Source organism: Jaculus jaculus, chromosome 9 (assembly GCF_020740685.1).
Source record: "Jaculus jaculus isolate mJacJac1 chromosome 9, mJacJac1.mat.Y.cur, whole genome shotgun sequence".
In the NCBI taxonomy this organism is placed as follows: domain Eukaryota; kingdom Metazoa; phylum Chordata; class Mammalia; order Rodentia; family Dipodidae; genus Jaculus; species Jaculus jaculus.
The window spans coordinates 95,907,301-95,924,951 of NC_059110.1; the positions used below are offsets into that span (position 1 = coordinate 95,907,301).

Below are 17,651 nucleotides of genomic sequence, written 5' to 3' on the forward strand. Positions count from 1 at the left end.
TCTTTTTTTTTTTTAATTTTTTAATTTATTTGTTTGAGAGCGACAGACACAGAGAGAAAGACAGATAGCGGGAGAGAGAGAGAATGGGCGCGCCAGGGCTTCCAGCCTCTGCAAACGAACTCCAGACGCGTGCGCCCCCTTGTGCATCTGGCTAACGTGGGACCTGGGGAGCCAAGCCTTGAACCGGGGTCCTTAGGCTTCACAGGCAAGCGCTTAACCGCTAAGCCATCTCTCCAGCCCTAGAGTTTAGACTTTTATTCATTAATACCATGACCTTGCCAATAGTCATAACTCTGCTAAGCAGTATCAAAAAGTCTTTATGCAACATAACTATGAAATATACTACTGTTCTCTGTTGATTCCTGTCCCTTTTCTTAGGTGACTTTTCACTGTTAGCATGTGGTGTTCTTTGGTATGTTATTTTAAAATTTTTATGTGCTTCAGTTCTTTTAGTTTTATTCCTATTCATTGATATAAGAGCATGAAATAATAGGCTTAATGGCAAGTGCGGAGAATAAGTGCAGAGACTTGAAAACCCAAAGGCCTTGCTTTGATAAGAGCCCAGCTACCTCTAAGCAGGAGGGTCTCCACTAGCATTATAATGCAGAGAGCATGCGAAGGAGGCCTGTCAGAGGTTCATCAGGCTTCCTGCCCCACCCAGCAGTACAGGGCTGGTGGTGGCACCTGATTCTCTTATTCCTTAGGAGGGTTACTCTACAACACTAACCTGCGGTGTGTGTGCAAGCCAGTTCTTGGGAACAATTGAAACAAGTGTTTGGTTGCTAATTGGGGAACACTAATGTGTTTTATAATCACTGCAGTTTGAATTTTTAGCACTAAACAAACAAGTTACAAATGATTTGTGGTTTTTCCTTGGTTTCAGTTTTCTGTAGTTTATTTGTTTTTGCTTGAATTCAGCAGATAGTTATGCTGATTATTTTGAGTCTTTTTTATTCTACATTACTAAGGATTTTTCTTTTTCTTCCTCCTCTTCCTCCTCCTCCTCTTTTCCCTTCCATCAAGACAAAGGTTGCCTGGAACTTAGTATGTGAAGCAGGCTGGCCTCAATCTTGGGCAGTCTTTATGTCTCTGTCCTCAGTATTATGATTGCAGGCCTATGTTACTATACCCGCTAATGCTCTTAATTTTTTTTCTATTATTTTAGCCCACTGGACATCTATATTTTGTATTTATGACCTGTGGACCCACAAGTAGTAATAGGAACAGATTATAAGCAGAATAGGTAGGATAGTACTTTAAAAAGCACATTTTGGCCAGGTGTGGTAGTGCACGTCTTTAATCCCAGCACTTGGGAGGCAGATGTAGGAGGATTGCCATGAGTTTGAGGCCACCCTGAGACTCCATAGTGAATTCCAGGTCAGCCTGAGCTAGAGTGAAACCCTACCTAGAAAAACCAAAAGAAAAAAAAAAGTTTTGGAAATAGCTACTACTAGATTCTGTCAATGTCATTGCTTAGCTGCTTAAGTTAACTAACATTTTACTTAAACTTCCTAGCTTCAGTTTTCTCAGTAGAGGTACTTTATGTTTTAGGTTATCCTTAATACACATTCAGTGTTAGATATTGTGGAACATAGCTATAATAAAAGAATAGGGTTACTTTGTAATGTCTGTTGTTTGAAACAGGGTCTCAGGCTGGCCATGAACTCGCGATGCTCTTGCTTCACCTCCCAGTGATGGGATTACAACATGTACACCCTGTTGTATGTTGTACTGAGGGATCAAACCCAGGACTTTGTGCATACTACCTGAACCTACAAACTGAACTTCACACCCAGCCCTATAACCCTGACAGGATGTGGGTTTAAAAAATATATGTTATTTATTTGTTTATTTGATAGAGAGAAAGAGGCAGAGAGAGAAAGAGGGAGGGAGAGAATGGTTGTGGCAGGGCCTCCAGCCACTGCAAAGGAACTCCAAACGCATACTCCCCTCTGCTTACATTGGTACTGGAGCATCAAACCAGAATCCCTTGGCTTTGCAGGCAAATGCCATCTCTCCAGCCCCAGATGTAGGTCTTTTTAAAATATTTTTTTTATTGTTGTTTTATTTTTATTTATTTAAGAGGGATAGACAGAGAAAGAGGGGGAGAGAGAGAATGGGCACGCCAGGGCCTCCAGCCACTGCAAAGGAACTCCAGATGCTTGTGCCCTTGTGTATCTGGCTAACATGGGTCCTGGGAAACCGAGCCTCAAACCGGGGTCCTTAGGTTTCACAGGCAAGCGCTTAACCACTAAGCCATCTCTCTAGCCCAGATGTAGGTTTTTAATGGAAAATTTGTTTGAAAAGTTTTTCTATTCTCATATAAATTACTGACTAAATCATATTTGCAGCTTCATAAGAAAACTTGTGTGCCACTCATATATAAAAATTTGAAATGTTGTGTGTATAATAATTTTTAAAATATTTTTATTGACAACTTCCATAATTATAAATAATATTTCATGGTAATTTCCTCCTTTCCCCCTACTTCCCATTTGAAACTCTCCATCATATCCCCTCCTCCTCTTAGTCTCTCTTTTATTTCGATGTCATGATCTTTTCTTTTCTCTCTCTCTCTCTCTCTCTCTCTCTTTTTTTCTCTAGCCCAGGCTGACCTGGAATTCACTATGGAGTCTCAGGGTGGCCTTGAACTCACGGCAATCCTCCTACCTCTGCCTCTTGAGTGCTAGGATTAAAGGCCTGCGCCACCACACCTGACAATGATCTTTTCTTCCTATTATGATGGTCTTGTATAGGTAGTGTTAGGCACTGTGAGGTCATGGATATCCAGGCCATTTTATGTCTGGAGGAGCATGATGTAAGGAGTCCTTAAAAATTTAGCTAATTGATACGCCCAAATATGGGTAAGGATATTTCTCCTACAATTGTATTAGAAGAATTATCTTCTGAAATAAAAAATTAAAGTTGAAAGACTTTTCCTCAACACGACCATGAGAAGAAATGCAATATATTAATAGGAAAACTAATATGTCCATGTGATGTCAGCTGCTTTTCTAATAAGAAGACCCTTCTTGAAAAATGTGTGACTCACATAGTGTTCTATTTTTAGCTCTCTTTCTTACAGAAGGAAAAATAAGTTCATTGCTTTAAAAACTTTTTTCTTCATATATATCAGGATAATTAGGTGAAATTTATGTTTATGAAAAATATATGTGCTTTCTTTCAATAAAATGTACTTCCTCATTTATCTTAACTGAAATACTATGTTAGAAGTAGCACATTAAACTGTTTTGTCTCACCATATAGAAAACAATACTGTTAGTTAATTTATATGTGATCCTTCAGTCATCTTGTAACTGGTGTCAAGGGTAGAAACTCTAGTTCCTCCAGCACAAATCCTGGTGTGGAGTAGATTTGGCAGTATATAATCTTTTCCTACCTAAATCTTTATTGTAGTAGAGGTGAATATAAAATTAGGTATATAATATTTTAAAAACATAGAATATTGCGTAGTTTCTCCTTCCTACTTTGTGACATGTTCTAAAGTACATACATTAAGGAGATGGAGTAAAAAACAGTTTTAAATTTTAATATTTTTATTTATTTATTTGATAGAGATGTAGAGAGAGAGAGTTAAATGAGTGAGTATGGATGCACCAGGGCCTCTTGCCACAGTTAATGAACTCCAAAAGCTTGTGCCGCTTTGTGCACCTGTTTATGAATATGTCATTATGCCCTTAAGAGAGACAGCTCTTCACTTGTCGTTATGATCATTTGTTTATAGTTTCGGTATTCTTACAACACTGACATTGATGCTTTATTATTAATACTTTTCTTTGAACTAAAGCTGATTTTCTAGGTAAATTTCAATTTCATGGTGAATGTCAGGCTGATTTAAATGGACTTGTAGAATTAATAGGATGTGTATTTTTATTTGGACCTCATATTTTGGTACAAATCATACCTTTGAATTTCATTACACAGACACTGAAAAGTGGCCTGACAATGGTTGGGAAGGTGGTGACCCAGCTGACAGGTACACTGCCCTCAGGTGTGACCGAAGATGATGTCACCATCCACAGCAATTCACGCCGGAGTCCCTTGGTCCCAGGCATCATCACAGTTATTGACACTGAAACTGTTGGAGAGGGCCAGGTAAGAACTTTGGGTGTATGAAACTTCTGTTATCTGTGAAGTTTGGAATAAAATCATGGCCAGCCAAAAGTTATTTGGTCTAAAGAGACTAATAATTTTCAATGTCAAAAGTAGAAATTATTTTGTATCAGTTTTTTTTGTTTGTTGTTTTTGTTCTAGGAAAGTGACATGTTAACCCTCTAACTTCAGACCTTACTAATGGATAAACCATGATAATTCCCTCCCCTCTTCCCTTCCCTCTTTACAACTGCACTCTCCATCATATCCACTCCCTCTCTCCATTAGTCTCTCTTTTATTTTGATGTCATCATCTTTTTCTCTTATTATGAGTGTCTGTCGAGGCCAATTTCTGTCTGGACAGTTGCATTGTAAGAAGTGGTACCTTTCCTTTGGCTCTTACATTCTTTCCGCCATCTCTTTTGCAGTGGAGCCTGAACCTTGGAGGGTGTGATAGAGATGTTCCAGTGATGGACATTCCTCCGTCACTTCTTAGCACTATGTTGCCTTTTGGGTCATCCCAGAGATGACCACCATCTGAAAAGAGAAGCTTCTCTAACCAAAAGTGAGAGTAGCAGTAGTATATGAGTATGAACATGAAGTATGGTACTTACAGGGCAGTTTGGTGAGCACAATGTATGCATTTAACCAGACAAGAGCAAGCTTTATGCCCCTAAGGCTCATGACCTCCCTTGCCATAGGCTTCAAAAAATTTTATTTATTTATGAGAGAGAAAGAGAGAAAAAGAGAGAATGGACATGCCAGGGCCTCTAGCTGCTGCATATGAACTCCAGACACATCTGTGCATCTGGCTTACATGGGTCCTGGGGAATCAAACCCAGGTTTTTAGGCTTCACAGGCAAATGCTGTAATTGCCAAGCCATTTCCCCAGTCCCCAGCCATAGGCTTTTGATTAGGTTATTGGTACCAGGCATGTGTCCCCTCCCATAGAGTGGGCCTCCAGTCCAATTAGAGAGCAGTTGATTTCCCCTAGAGCAGACATGCCACTGTTGCACCCGTTTGGTCATTTGGCCTGTCTGGCCAAACTTGAGGCTTCCAGTGTTTTCACTGCTGATAACTTCTGTCTTCTATAGGGCTGCATGCAGTGCAGCTTTTTCCAGCTTTCACTTGACTGGTCAACAGGGAGAATGTTTTCATCTCAGCTCCAGCTTGATTTCTCAGTGACCTTGTTGTCCAGGCATGTGAAGTCTTCAGCAATAGGGTCTTACCATCTGTTTCTCGTGGGAAACCAAGGACCTTGACAATAGCCTGTAATGTTTTGGAGGCAACAGGGACCTCCCTGGTGAACAGCTCACTGGAAGGTGTTACATCCCTGGCCCTGAAAATTTTCTAGTAGTAATCTATGGCTTCTGCATGTGCCATTATCCAAAAAAGTAGGCTTTCATATGTCTTATTCAGAATATCTTGAACTTTTAAAAAATATTTAATTTTTCTTTATTTATTTGAGAGAGAGAGTGAGAGAGAATGGGCACGCCAGGGCCTCCAGCCACTGCAAATGAACTCCAGATGCATGTGCCACCATGTGCATCTGGCTTATGTGGGACCTGGAGAAAGAATCAAACCAGGGTCCTTTGGCTTTACAGACATGCACCTTAACTGCTAAGCTATCTCTACAGCCCCTATAAAATATTTTTAATTGGACTGGAGAGATGTCTTTGCAGCCAAGGTGCTTGCCTCAAAAGTCTAAGTATCCAAGTTTTAATTCCCCAGTGCCCATGTAAAGCTAGATGCACAATGGTATATGCATCTGGAGTTCATTTGCAATGGCTCTAGGCCCTTGCCACACCCATTTTCTATCACTATGTCACTCTTTTCTCTATCACTGTCTGCTTTCGAATAAGTAAACAAAATATTTTAGAAAAAGATATTATTTCTTTATTTGTAAGCAGAGAGAGAGGAGAGACACACAGAGAGAATAGGTGTGCCAGGGATTCCAGCCACTGCAAATGTACATGACATTGTGCATCTGGCTTTACATGGTTACTGAGGAATCAAACTCAGATCATAGGCTTTATGGGCAGATGCCTTTGTTGCTGAGCCATCTCTCTGGCTCCCTTCATTCACTCTTCTTAAATAATTATTTATTTATGTATTTATGAGAGAGAAAGAGACAGAGAGAGAGAATGGACACGCCAGGGCCTCTAACCACTGCATATGAACTCTAGACATATGTGCCCCCTTGTGCATCTGGCCTACATGGGTCCTGGGGAATCAAACCCCAGTTCTTAGACTTTGCAGGCAAATGCTGTAACTGCTAAGCCATTTCCCCAGTTTTCACTCTTTTTTTTTGAGGTAGGGTCTTGCTCTAGCCCAAGCTGACCTGGAGTTCATGATATAGTCTCAGGATAGCCTCGAACTCACAGTGATCCTCCTACATCTGTTTTCCAATTGCCAGGATTAAAGTTATGTGCTACCACTGCCAGCTTATTTTATGATTATTAATTCATCTGTACTGCCACTTACATTTATTAGATGATAATAACCGTTCTTGACATTGTCTGTGACCACAAGTCTGCTTAAGATCTAGTATTGTTGGCAGTTTTGTTCTTTCATATTTTTCATTAAATTGATGTATAACATGTTCATTAAAGTTGAGGAAAAAATTATACAAGCCATGCATAGAGGCACATGGCTGCTATCCCAGCCCTCAAGAGGCTGAGGAGGTTGGACTAGCTTGGGCTACATGGGGAGCCTTCTAAAAATCAAACAAACAAATAGGATAACATTAAGCCTAATGTTTTCCGACACTTAGGATGTGATTCAGTGGTAGAGTGTTTGCCTAGTACATTAGGGTTCTGAGTTCAATCCTCAACACCAGGAGAGAAATAAACAGAAAAGAAAGGAGAGACAATGAAGGAAGGGGGGAATGTATAGGATAGGATTTCTTACATGGAAATGATGTCACACACACCTTATTGGTCATCAGTCCAGTTACTCAAGAGATGAACTCTGGGGTTCAGAGCTAGTGGGTATGGATAGGGAGTGAGGGACAAGGAATTTTCATTTCTTAATATGGACATATACTGTTGATAGTGGAGTTGCAGAGTTCATTTTTTTTCTGTAATGAATGTATAGATAGCACTTGGAACATATTTACTAAGAAGAATCATAGAAGTATTACATTTTCAGAGTTAAAAATCTCAAATGTTCTACATGAAAAATTGTGTTTTCTCTATTTTGGGGAACCATAATCTTATTTATGCATTTCTTAAAATTCTGTGACAGGAAGAAATGTTTTCAGTAAAAGGTGTGCACTGTGTAAATTTTTAAAGAATTTTGCTTTTTTAAAGCAGTGATATTCCTGCAATGTAATACTGTTCCTTTCATTAACATTGGTCTGTTTTTTGTCAGTAAGGTATCTTTGTCTGTGGTACTTAATTGGAGTATAAGGCTGTTTTGAGATTATTCTAGATTGCATTAAAAAGACAACAGTAGTCAATTTCATAGATTTACCAGTTTGGCTCATCCGCTGATATTTGACCATAGCTGTAATATTCCATGTCCATGTGTATCGTAGGAGCTAAATTAACATTATATTGTCAGTTGCTATTTAAATGAACTGAGACTTTAATATATCTTCATGCTCACTGTGATACTATGTAAAATGGGATTCCCCATCTTTCTGTTGCTGTATTGATTAATTTGATTTTTATGGTGATGGGATCATTTTGTGGTAAGTGCATTAAGGAGGAATGGATTTGATTGACTTTGTGTCCATTTTAATCTTTGTTACTTTAATGTCTTATTTAAAAGCATTTCTTGACTGGATAAGTTAAGTGGTATGATTTTCCTTTTGTTATTTATGTAATCCAAGTTAGCAATGTGATAAACATGTAATCTAAATAAAATCACTCAGAATGCTGACATAAACCTGAGTAGGTTTTTGCCCTGAAGCCATGTAATGATTCCTGAGGTGCTCTGCATTTATGATGAAGTCTTACCCACCTTTTATCCATGGAAGTGCTTTGCATTGTTTAATATATTCAACTTGTTAATACAGATTAAAGGTTTACCCTAACCTTTGGTAGGTGGTGAGTTCATGTCTTAGGAAGGTTATGTTGGTTTGATGTTTTAGGCTAGGTAATGAAACAATGCAGAAGATACTTCTAAGTCAGGTGCTTGTTTAAGGTTTTCAATTCCATGAAGAAAACAATCAAAGAACCTTACAGTATAGTTTGAGTTCTTAATGTAGATCACAGTTCATGTACCTTTTTGCTGGATGCCTTCTGCTTTTGTTATTACCATCAACTTGAGAAATCAGTACTAACTATCTTAGAAAAGTGTGTTTAAGGAATAGGGTCATAATATATAGAAGAAATAAGGACTGTTTTAAACTTGTCTTTTGACAGCTTCCATAATTATAGACAATAAACCATGATAATTCCCTCCCCTCCTCCAGGTTACCCTCATAAATCCACCCTCCATTATATCTGCTCCCTCCTCTCATTTAGACTCTCAGTCTCTCACTCACTGTCTCTCTCTCTTTGACATCATCATCTTTTCCTCCCATTATGATGGTCTTGTGTAGGTAGTGCCAGGCACAGTGAGGTCATGGATATCCAAGCCATTTTGTGTCTGGAAGATTGCACAGTAAGCAGTCTTACCCTTTCTTTGGCTCTTATATTCTCTGACACCTCTTTCACAATGGATCTTTACCTTGGAAGGTGTGATAGAGATGTCTCAATGCTGAACACTCCTCTGTCACTTGTTCTCAGTACTATGATGCCTTTTTTTGTTATTTATTTATGTGAGAGAGGGGGGAGAGAGAGAGACAGAGATAGAGACAGAGACAGACAGAGAGAGAGAGAGAGAGAGAGAGAGAGAGAGAGAGAGAGAGAGAGAGAGAAAATATGAATGAATGGGTGCACCAGGGCCTCCAGTCACTGCAGACGGACTCCAGATGCATGCGCCATCTTGTGCATCTGTCTTACATGTGTCCTGGGAATCAAACTTGGGTCCTTTGGCTTTGCCGGAAAATGCTTTTTAACCATGAAGCCATTTCTCTAGCCCATTTTTTGTTTCTTTAATTGGGGCAGGGGAGTTAGAGGAAGGGAGAATTGGTGTGCCAGGGCCTGTAGCCACTGAAATCGAACTCCAGATGTGTGCATGCACAACCTTATGCATGCGTCACCTTGTGCATCTGGCTTACATGAGTTTTGGGGAGTTGAACATGGGTCCTTAAGCTTTGAAGGCAAGCACCTTAATGGATAAGCTATCTCTCCAGGCCCCTATGATGCCTTTTGAATCTTCCCAGTGCTCACCATCATTGAAAAGAGAAGTGTCTGTGACCATTCATGAGAGTAGCATTAATATATGGTTGTGGACATTAAGAAAAGGGCTTATCAGGCAGTTTGGTGAGTATAATATATGCATTTATCCAGACAGGAGCAGACAGTGCTCCCCTAGGGTTTATGACCTTGTCTGTCATAGGCTTTTGACTAGGTTTTCAGTACCAGGTACATATTCCTTCTTGTGGAATGGGTCTCCAGTCCAATTAGAGAGTGGTTGGTTCTCCTCATAGCAAACATGCCACTATTGTACCAGTTGGCTCATTTGATGTGGCTGGCCAGTCTTAAGGCTTTGACAGTGTCCACTGCCATTGATGACTTCTGTCTCCCATAGGGCTGCACAAAACATAGCTTTTTTGAGATTTCTGTCAGCTGGTCTACAGGGAGGAATTTTTCAGCTCAGCTCTGGCTTGATTTTTCAGCGACCTTGCAGCCCAAGCATGTGTCGTCTTCAACTATAGACTCTTTCCATATGGTTGTGAACAGTCAAGAGCCTTGGCAATAGCCTGTAATGATTTGGAGATATTGGGGCCCTCCCTGATCAACAGTTGCTGAAAAGTATCTTGCCTCTGGCACTGAATTTTTCTTACAACAACCTGTAGCTTGACATACTTCTGCCCAAACACACACCCCCTTCCCTCCCTCCTCTCTCTCTATTTGTGGGAAGAGGAGGAGGGAGAGATAGTAGAAGAAAGAGAATGAATGAATGGGTGCTAACCAGGACCTCTTGATAGTACAAACAAACTCCAAATGCACGCACCACTTTGTGCACCTGAATTTATGTGGCTTGTGTCTTGAAACCACCCCCAGTATTCTGTCCATCTCCTTATATATCTACTATACCCTCTCCTCTCCTACCTCCCTTATAACCGTTTAAAAATATTTTTATTGATTACTATTTGCAAGGGAGAAAGAGAGAGGAAGAGAGAGAGAACGATGGGAGAGAATGAATGAGAATACGTATGGACATGCCAGGGCCTCATGCTCCTGGAAATGGACTCCAGACACATGCACCACTTTGTGCATCTGGCTCTGTGAACCTGGGTTATTAGGCTTTGCAAGAAAGCACCTTTCACCACTGAGCCCCTTATAACCTCCTTTTTTTTTTTTTTTTTTTTTTTGTTTTTGAGGTAGGATCTCACTGTAGCCCAGGCTGATCTGGAATTCACTGTGTAGTCTCAGGGTTGACTCAATCTCATGCAGTCCTCCTACCTCTGCCTCCCAAGTGCTAGGATTAGAGGCTTATGCAACTAGGCCCAGCTCCTCATATCCATTTTTTTAAATTTATTTTTATTTTATTTTTATTTATTAGAGATACACATACACACACAGGGAGAGAGGAAGAGAGAGGGAAAGGGAGCGAGGGAGAATGGGCACGCCAGGACATCTAGCCACTGTAAACGAACTCCAGATGTATGTGCCACCATGTGCATCTGGTTTATGTGGGACCTGGAAAATCGAACCTGGGTCCTTAGACTTCACAGGCATGCCCCTTAACCTCTAAGCCATCTCTCCAGCCCTCATAGCCCAGTTTTGATGGAAATAATTTTTCAGTTGATATTTCATATGAGGGTGATACCTCAATGGAGGGTGGAGGAAATGCTGATGTATTTGAACAAGGGGTCATATTTTATTGGCATTCATTTAGTATTAACAAGTAGATGTTGGTATATATTTATATAGTCCACCCCATGAACAGTAAGCAATTACTTTAAAAAAATTAATAGAGTATGTGTGATTTTGTGTGTTTACATATTTTTTTCTTTTTGAGACACAGAGAGAGGATGGATGGGCCTCTAGCTACTACAAACAAACTTCAGATGCATGTGTCACTTTGTGCATCTGGATTTATGTGGGTACTGGGAACTCAAACTCAGGCTGTCAGGCTTTGAAAGCAAGTGCCTTTAACTGCTGAGCCATCACTCCAGCCTCTACACACACTTTATTTGAGACAGGACCATTGTATTGCGTAGGCTGGCCTCAGACTCATATCGTCCTGCCTTAGTTTCCTGAGTTCAGAGGTTATAGGCAGGTATTACTATGCCTGGATAAAACTTCTTTTTTCCTGTTTGGTTTTGTAGCCCAGATTGTTTTGGAACTCACTCTGTAGCCCCAGGCTGGTCTCAAACTCACAGTGATCCTCTTGCCTCTGACTCCCTAGTGCTGAGGTATGAGCCACCACACCCAACCTAAAACTATTTGTTGATATAAAGGAAGATCATCAAAAGAAAACAAATAGTTCAAATACAAAAATGCATGCCAAAATAAACACTTGAATCCAACTGCCTCAATGATCATATGACTATAAGTATAATCAGGTTAAAAGACAATGGTTTGTCCAGAGTAAGTTTAGAATCAAACACTATTTTGGGGGGTAATATATGTCATGAAAATAATAATATAACTAGAGTGGCTATATTAATATCAGACAGGAGACTTTAAAATGAGACAAAAGAGGGCTGGAGAGGTGGCTTAGTGGTTAAGCACTTACCTGTGAAGCATAAGGACCCAGGTTAGAGGCTCAATTCCCCAGAACCCACGTTAGCCAGATGCACAAGGGGGTGTATGCATCTGGAGTTCGTTTCCAGTGGCTGGAGGTCCTGGCGTGCCCATTTTGTCTATCTGCCTCTTTGTCTCTCTGTCACTTTCAAATAAATAAATAAAAATAAACAAAAATATTTTTAAAAGAAACAAAAGATTTTATGATATAAAATTTTCACCATAAAAGTAGCTAAAACAATTATTAGTTACACATCTAACAAGTGAGCCCCACTAAGCATTAATCAAAACTGACAGAATGGGCTGGAGAGATGGCTTGGCGGTTAAGATGCCTGCCTGCAAAGCCTAATGGCCTGGGTTTGTTTCCCCAGTACCCACATAAGGTCAGATACACAAAATGGCACATGCAAGTGGCTAGAGGCCCTAGCATGCCCATTCTCTTTCTCTCTCTGTTTGTCTGCCTTTCTTTCTCTCTCTCTCAAATAAGCAAATAAAATAAATATTTTTTAAAAAGACATATCTTGGGCTGGAGAGATGGCTTAGTGGTGAAAGCGCTTATCTGCAATCTTGAGGACCTAGGTTCAAGTCCCCAGTACCCATGTAAGGCAGATGCACATGGTGGCACATGCATCTGGAGTTCGTTTGCAGTGGCTAGAGGCCCATATCCCATGGTAATTCCTTCCCTCCCCCACTTTCCCCATTGAAACTCCACTCTCCATCATATCCTCTCCCCCTCTCAGTCAGTCTCTTTTATTTTGATGTCATGATATTTTCTTCCTATTATGATGGTCTTGTGTAGGTAGTGTCAGGCACTGTGAAGTCATGGATATTTCCAGGTCATTTTGTGTTCAGAGGAGCATGTTGTAAGGAGTCCTACCCTTCCTTTGGCTCTTACATTCTTTCTGCCACTTCTTCTGCAATGGACCCTGAGTTTTGTAAGGTGTGATAGAGATATTTCAGTGCTGAGCACTCCTCTGTCACTTCTCAGCACTATGGTGCCTTCTGAGTCATCTCAAGGTCACTGCCATCTGCAAAGAGAAGGTTCTCTAACCAAAGGTGAGAGTAGCATTAATATATGGTTATGAACATTAAGAGACATGTTTACTGGGCAGTTTGGTGAGCATAGTATATACTTTTAGCCAGACAGCAGCAAATGTTACACTCCTAGGGCTCATGACTACCCCTGTTGTAGGTTTTTAGTATCAGGGATATATTCTCTCCCATGGAGCAGACCTCCAGTCTAATTAGAGAACAGTTGGTTTCCCCCATAATAGACATGCCACTATTGCACCCATTGGCTCATTTGGCCTGGTTGGCCAAACTTAAGGCTCACAGTATTCCCTGCTGTTTATCTCCACTGATGAATCCCCTCTTCCAAAGGACTTCATGCAATGTGGCTTTTTCTAGCTTTGTGTCAGCTGGTCTACATGGAGGAGGTTTTCAGCTTAGCTTCAGCAGGGTTCTCAGTGACCTCGCAGCCCAAATATGTGGAGTCTTCAGCAGTAGGGTCTTACCATCTATTTCTGTTGGGAAACCAAGGGCCTCAGCAATGGCCTGTAATGTTTTGGGGTCATCAGGGACCTCCCTGGCCAACAGCTCATTAGAAGGTAACAATCTATGTCTTCTGGGTGTTCCATTGTCCTTGGCCATTTTTAGAATAGGAGTTAGGAGTTAAGAGATTACAGACTTAGTGCTGGAGAGGTGGCTGCACATTTCAGGTACTTTCCCTCAGAGCCTGACGACCAAGGGTCAATTCCCCAGTACCCACGTAAGCCAGATGCACAAAGTGGCACATCTGTCTGGCGTGCATTTGCAGTCACTAGAGCCCCTGGTGTGTCCATTCTCTCTGTCTCTTTTCTAGCTCTGTTTGCTTTCAAATAAATAATATTTTTAAAAGATTACAGTTTTTATACTTTAAAATAAACATTTTATTAAGTTATTTCTCTGTTCTCATTCTTTTTTAGTTTGTTATATTTTTCTTGTTCTCATTGGGATTGTCCATTAAAGTCTATAATACCATAAGTACTGGTATATCATGTCATTGAATATGATTTCATTTTGCATAGGGATGAATCTAGTTGATATCTGACTATAATTGGAGAAATAATAATCTCATGTCTGTAGTCATGTCAGGTGGGGAATGTATAAAAACCATTGTTAAGGGGCATAGTATATCTTCTGATTGTGCAGAAATCCTATATTCTCAGTAGAGTGGAAACATGCTTTTTGAAGTGTGGCCTTCGAGCTATCCATGAGAAAACTTTAACCTTCATTTTTTCACTCCTTTTCTGAAGGTGCTTGTGAGTGAGGATTCTGACAGTGATGGTATTGTGGCCCACTTCCCTGCCCATGAGAAGCCAGTGTGCTGTATGGCTTTTAATACTAGTGGTAAGTTTTGTTTTGTTTTACTATTTACTTCATGAATTTTTCCCTCCAAGAATTTTGGTAATTGAAAATATGCAATGTGAAATCTGGCTTTCCTTCATGTGTCAGTGTGTATCAGAAATGCTAATGGACACCTGGTGTGGTGGCACATGCCTTTAATCCCAATACTCGGGAGGCAGAGTTATGAGGATCTCTGTGAGTTGGAGGCCAGCATGAAACTACATAGTGAATTCTAGTTCAGCCTGGGCTAGAGGGAGACCCTACCTTTAAAAAAGGGCTGGGGAGAAGGCATAGGGGTTAAGGCAGTTGCATGAAAAGCCAAAGGACCCAGGTTCAATTTCTCAGGGCCCACATAAACCAGATGCAGAAGGTGGTGCGTGCATCTGGAGTTTGTTTGCAGTGGCTGAAGGCCCTGGTGCACCCATTCTCTATCTGCCTCTCTCTCTCTCTCTCTCTCTTTCTCTCTCTCAAATAAATACATAAAATGAAAGATTTTAAAACAACAGAAATGCTAATAGTTATGAAATGACACAGCTCTATCCATAATTTCAAATTTTCCAAAAATGTGTTTTATAAGTATTTAATGCCTTAGCCTAATTAACATGCATTCCTTATTTTGTTTATATATTTATTCATTCATCCCCTTATGCATCCTAAGCAAGTTCTCTACCACTTAACTACATCACCAGCCCTAAATTCCTCTTAATATAGTATGGGATTTGTATCTTTTAATTTTTTTTGTAATGCCTGGAACTGCTGCCATCAAAATTCTGGATTTTTCAAAATTTTTCATTATGATAGTAGTTTATTGGCCAGGCATGGTGGTGCATGCCTTTAATCCCAGCACTTGGGAAGCAGAGGTAGAAGGATAGCTCTGAGTTCAAGGCCAGAGACTAAGTACATAGAGAGTTCCAGGTCAGCCTGGGTTACAGCAAAATCCTTTCTCAAAAAGAAAAAAAATGTTTCTGTATTTCTTTGTGCCATGCATCTTAATTAATTGAAAATTATATCTAGAGAGGAGGAAAATTATGAAGTTTACGGAGTTTTGTTTTTTATAACTTTTTTCTTGACAACTTTCATAATTATAGAAAATGATACATAATAATTTCTTTCCCTCCCTATTTTTCCCCTTCACAACTCCACTCTCCATCATATCCCCTCCTCTTTCAATTAGTCTCTCTTTTTATTTTGATGTCATCATTCTCCCCCCATTATGAGAGTCTTGTGTGGGTAGTACTAGGCACTGTGAGGTCATGGGTATCGAGGCCAATTTGTGTCTGGAAGATTATATTATAAGCAGTCCTGTCCTTTCTTTGGCTCTTATATTCTTTCTGACACCTCTTCTGCAATGGACCCTGAGTCTTGGAAGGTGTAATTTAGATATTTCAGTGCTGAATACTCCTCGGTCACATCTTCTCAGCACTATGGCGCCTTTTGGGTTATCCCAGTGGTCACCACTATCTGAAAAGAAATGCTTCTCAAGCCAGAAGTGAGTACAGCATTAATAAAATTACTTTCAGGAGCTGGACGCATGCCTTTAATCCCAGCACTCAGGAGGCAGAGGTAGGAGCATCACTGTGAGTTTGAGGCCACCCTGAGACTCCATACTAAATTCCAGGTCAGCTTGGGCTAGAGGGAGACCCTACCTCGAAAAACCAAAAAAAAAAAAAAAAAAAAAAAGATTACTTACAAAGCAGTTTGGTGAGCATAATATATATATATTTAGCCAGACAATAGGAGGTGTTACACCCCTAGGGCTTATGACATCCCCTGCCATAGGCTTTTGACTAGGTTTTTAGTACCAGGCATATATCCCTCTTGTGCAGCAGACCTCCAGTCCAATTAGAGAGTGATTGGTTTCCCTTATACCAGATATACCACTTTTGTACCAGTTGGGTCATTTGCCCTGGCTGGCCAAATTCAAGCTTTCAGTATACACTGTTGTTTATCACCAATAATGAGTTCTGTCTCCCATAGGGCTGCATGCAATATAGCTTTTTCCAACTTTCTGTCATCTGGTCCATAGGGAGGAGGTTTTAAGCTCAGCTTTAGTTTGATTTCTCAGTGACCTTGCAACTCCAGCAATAGGGTCTTACCGTCTATTTCTGGTGGGAAGCCAAGAGGCAATGGCCTGTAATGTAGGTATCCCATCTCATTCATAACATCTTAAATTTTGATTTAACTCTCCCCCTATACCCTTCCTTTACTTAATCTCTTTCCCTGACCTTACTTTGGCCTTCCCACTCTTAGTAATATCTTCATCTACTTCCATAAGTCCTCCCTTCTCCTCCCTCCCTTATAACTTTCTAGCTTACTGGCCTATGCTACCAATTTTTAATTTTTTAAAAAATTTTTTTTGAGGTAGGGTCTTACTCTAGCTCAGGCTAACCTGGAATTCACTATGGAGTCTCAGGGTGGTCTTGAACTCATGGCGATCCTCCTACTTCTGCCTCCTCAGTGCTGGGATTAAATGCGTGCACCACCACACCCAGCTTGTGCTACCAGTTTTTATTCCAACTCACATATAAGCATAAACATTTGTAGCTAGGATCCACATATGAGAGACAACATGCAGTGTTTGGATTTCTGGGCTTGGATTACTTCATTTACAATAATTCTTTTCAGATCCATCCATTTTCCTGCAGATTTCATAGTTTCATTTTTCTTTACTGCTGAAGAGAACTCTATTGTATAAATAAATGTACCACATCTTCATTATTCATTTATCAGTTGACGGATATCTAGGCTGGTTCTATTTCCTAGCTAATGTGAATAGCGCGGCAGTGAACATGGATGTGCAAGTATCTTTAAGGCGGTGTGATGAGTTCTTAGGATATATGCTAAGGGGATAATCTAACAAAATCAAAGTCACTAGGGGTGTGTGTTGCCCCACACCCCTAATCCTGTCAACTGGGAGGCTGGATATTTTTGTTCTGAAAGAGTTCTAGGTCAGCCTGGGGCAAGTGAGCCCCTGCTCCCAAGAATGACAGAAGCCAAAGGCATTACAAATCAGGAAGCAACAAAGGACAACCCTAAAATACAGCTTACTTAAAAATAGCAAAGCTGGCCATCAATCAGATCTAACACATAACCTGCTCTGACATGGAAGGTGTGAATAGCATTTCCAGCGCAGGTCTATATGCCAGCCTTTGGGGCAGGTATTGACCTGGTGTAAGTAGGCTGTTACCTTTTGGAATGGCTTCAGGTCTCACTTTTGCTGTGTGCCCCATTGGGTCCCTCTTTACTGCGATGTGGGCTTGGCTTGGCTAGGCTGGCCGAGTTGGTGGATCCACTGATCTGATCTGGCTGTGCTGGATACTGTGTGATTGGTCTTCCTCCCTGGAT

The 17,651-nt window shown here is 40.5% G+C and overlaps 1 protein-coding gene across 5 annotated transcripts in view; it reads left to right on the forward strand.

The window, feature by feature from the left end:
* Bcas3 (BCAS3 microtubule associated cell migration factor) overlaps positions 1–17,651 on the forward strand; it is a 664,126-nt gene that overhangs the window by 190,882 nt on the left and 455,593 nt on the right. For all 5 annotated transcript variants that reach the window (XM_004664529.2, XM_004664531.2, XM_045159845.1 and 2 more), the window contains 2 exons: positions 3,946–4,116; positions 14,216–14,309. In XM_004664529.2, coding sequence (XP_004664586.1) covers positions 3,946–4,116; positions 14,216–14,309 — 265 coding nt within the window. The remainder of the gene's footprint in view (positions 1–3,945; positions 4,117–14,215; positions 14,310–17,651) is intronic.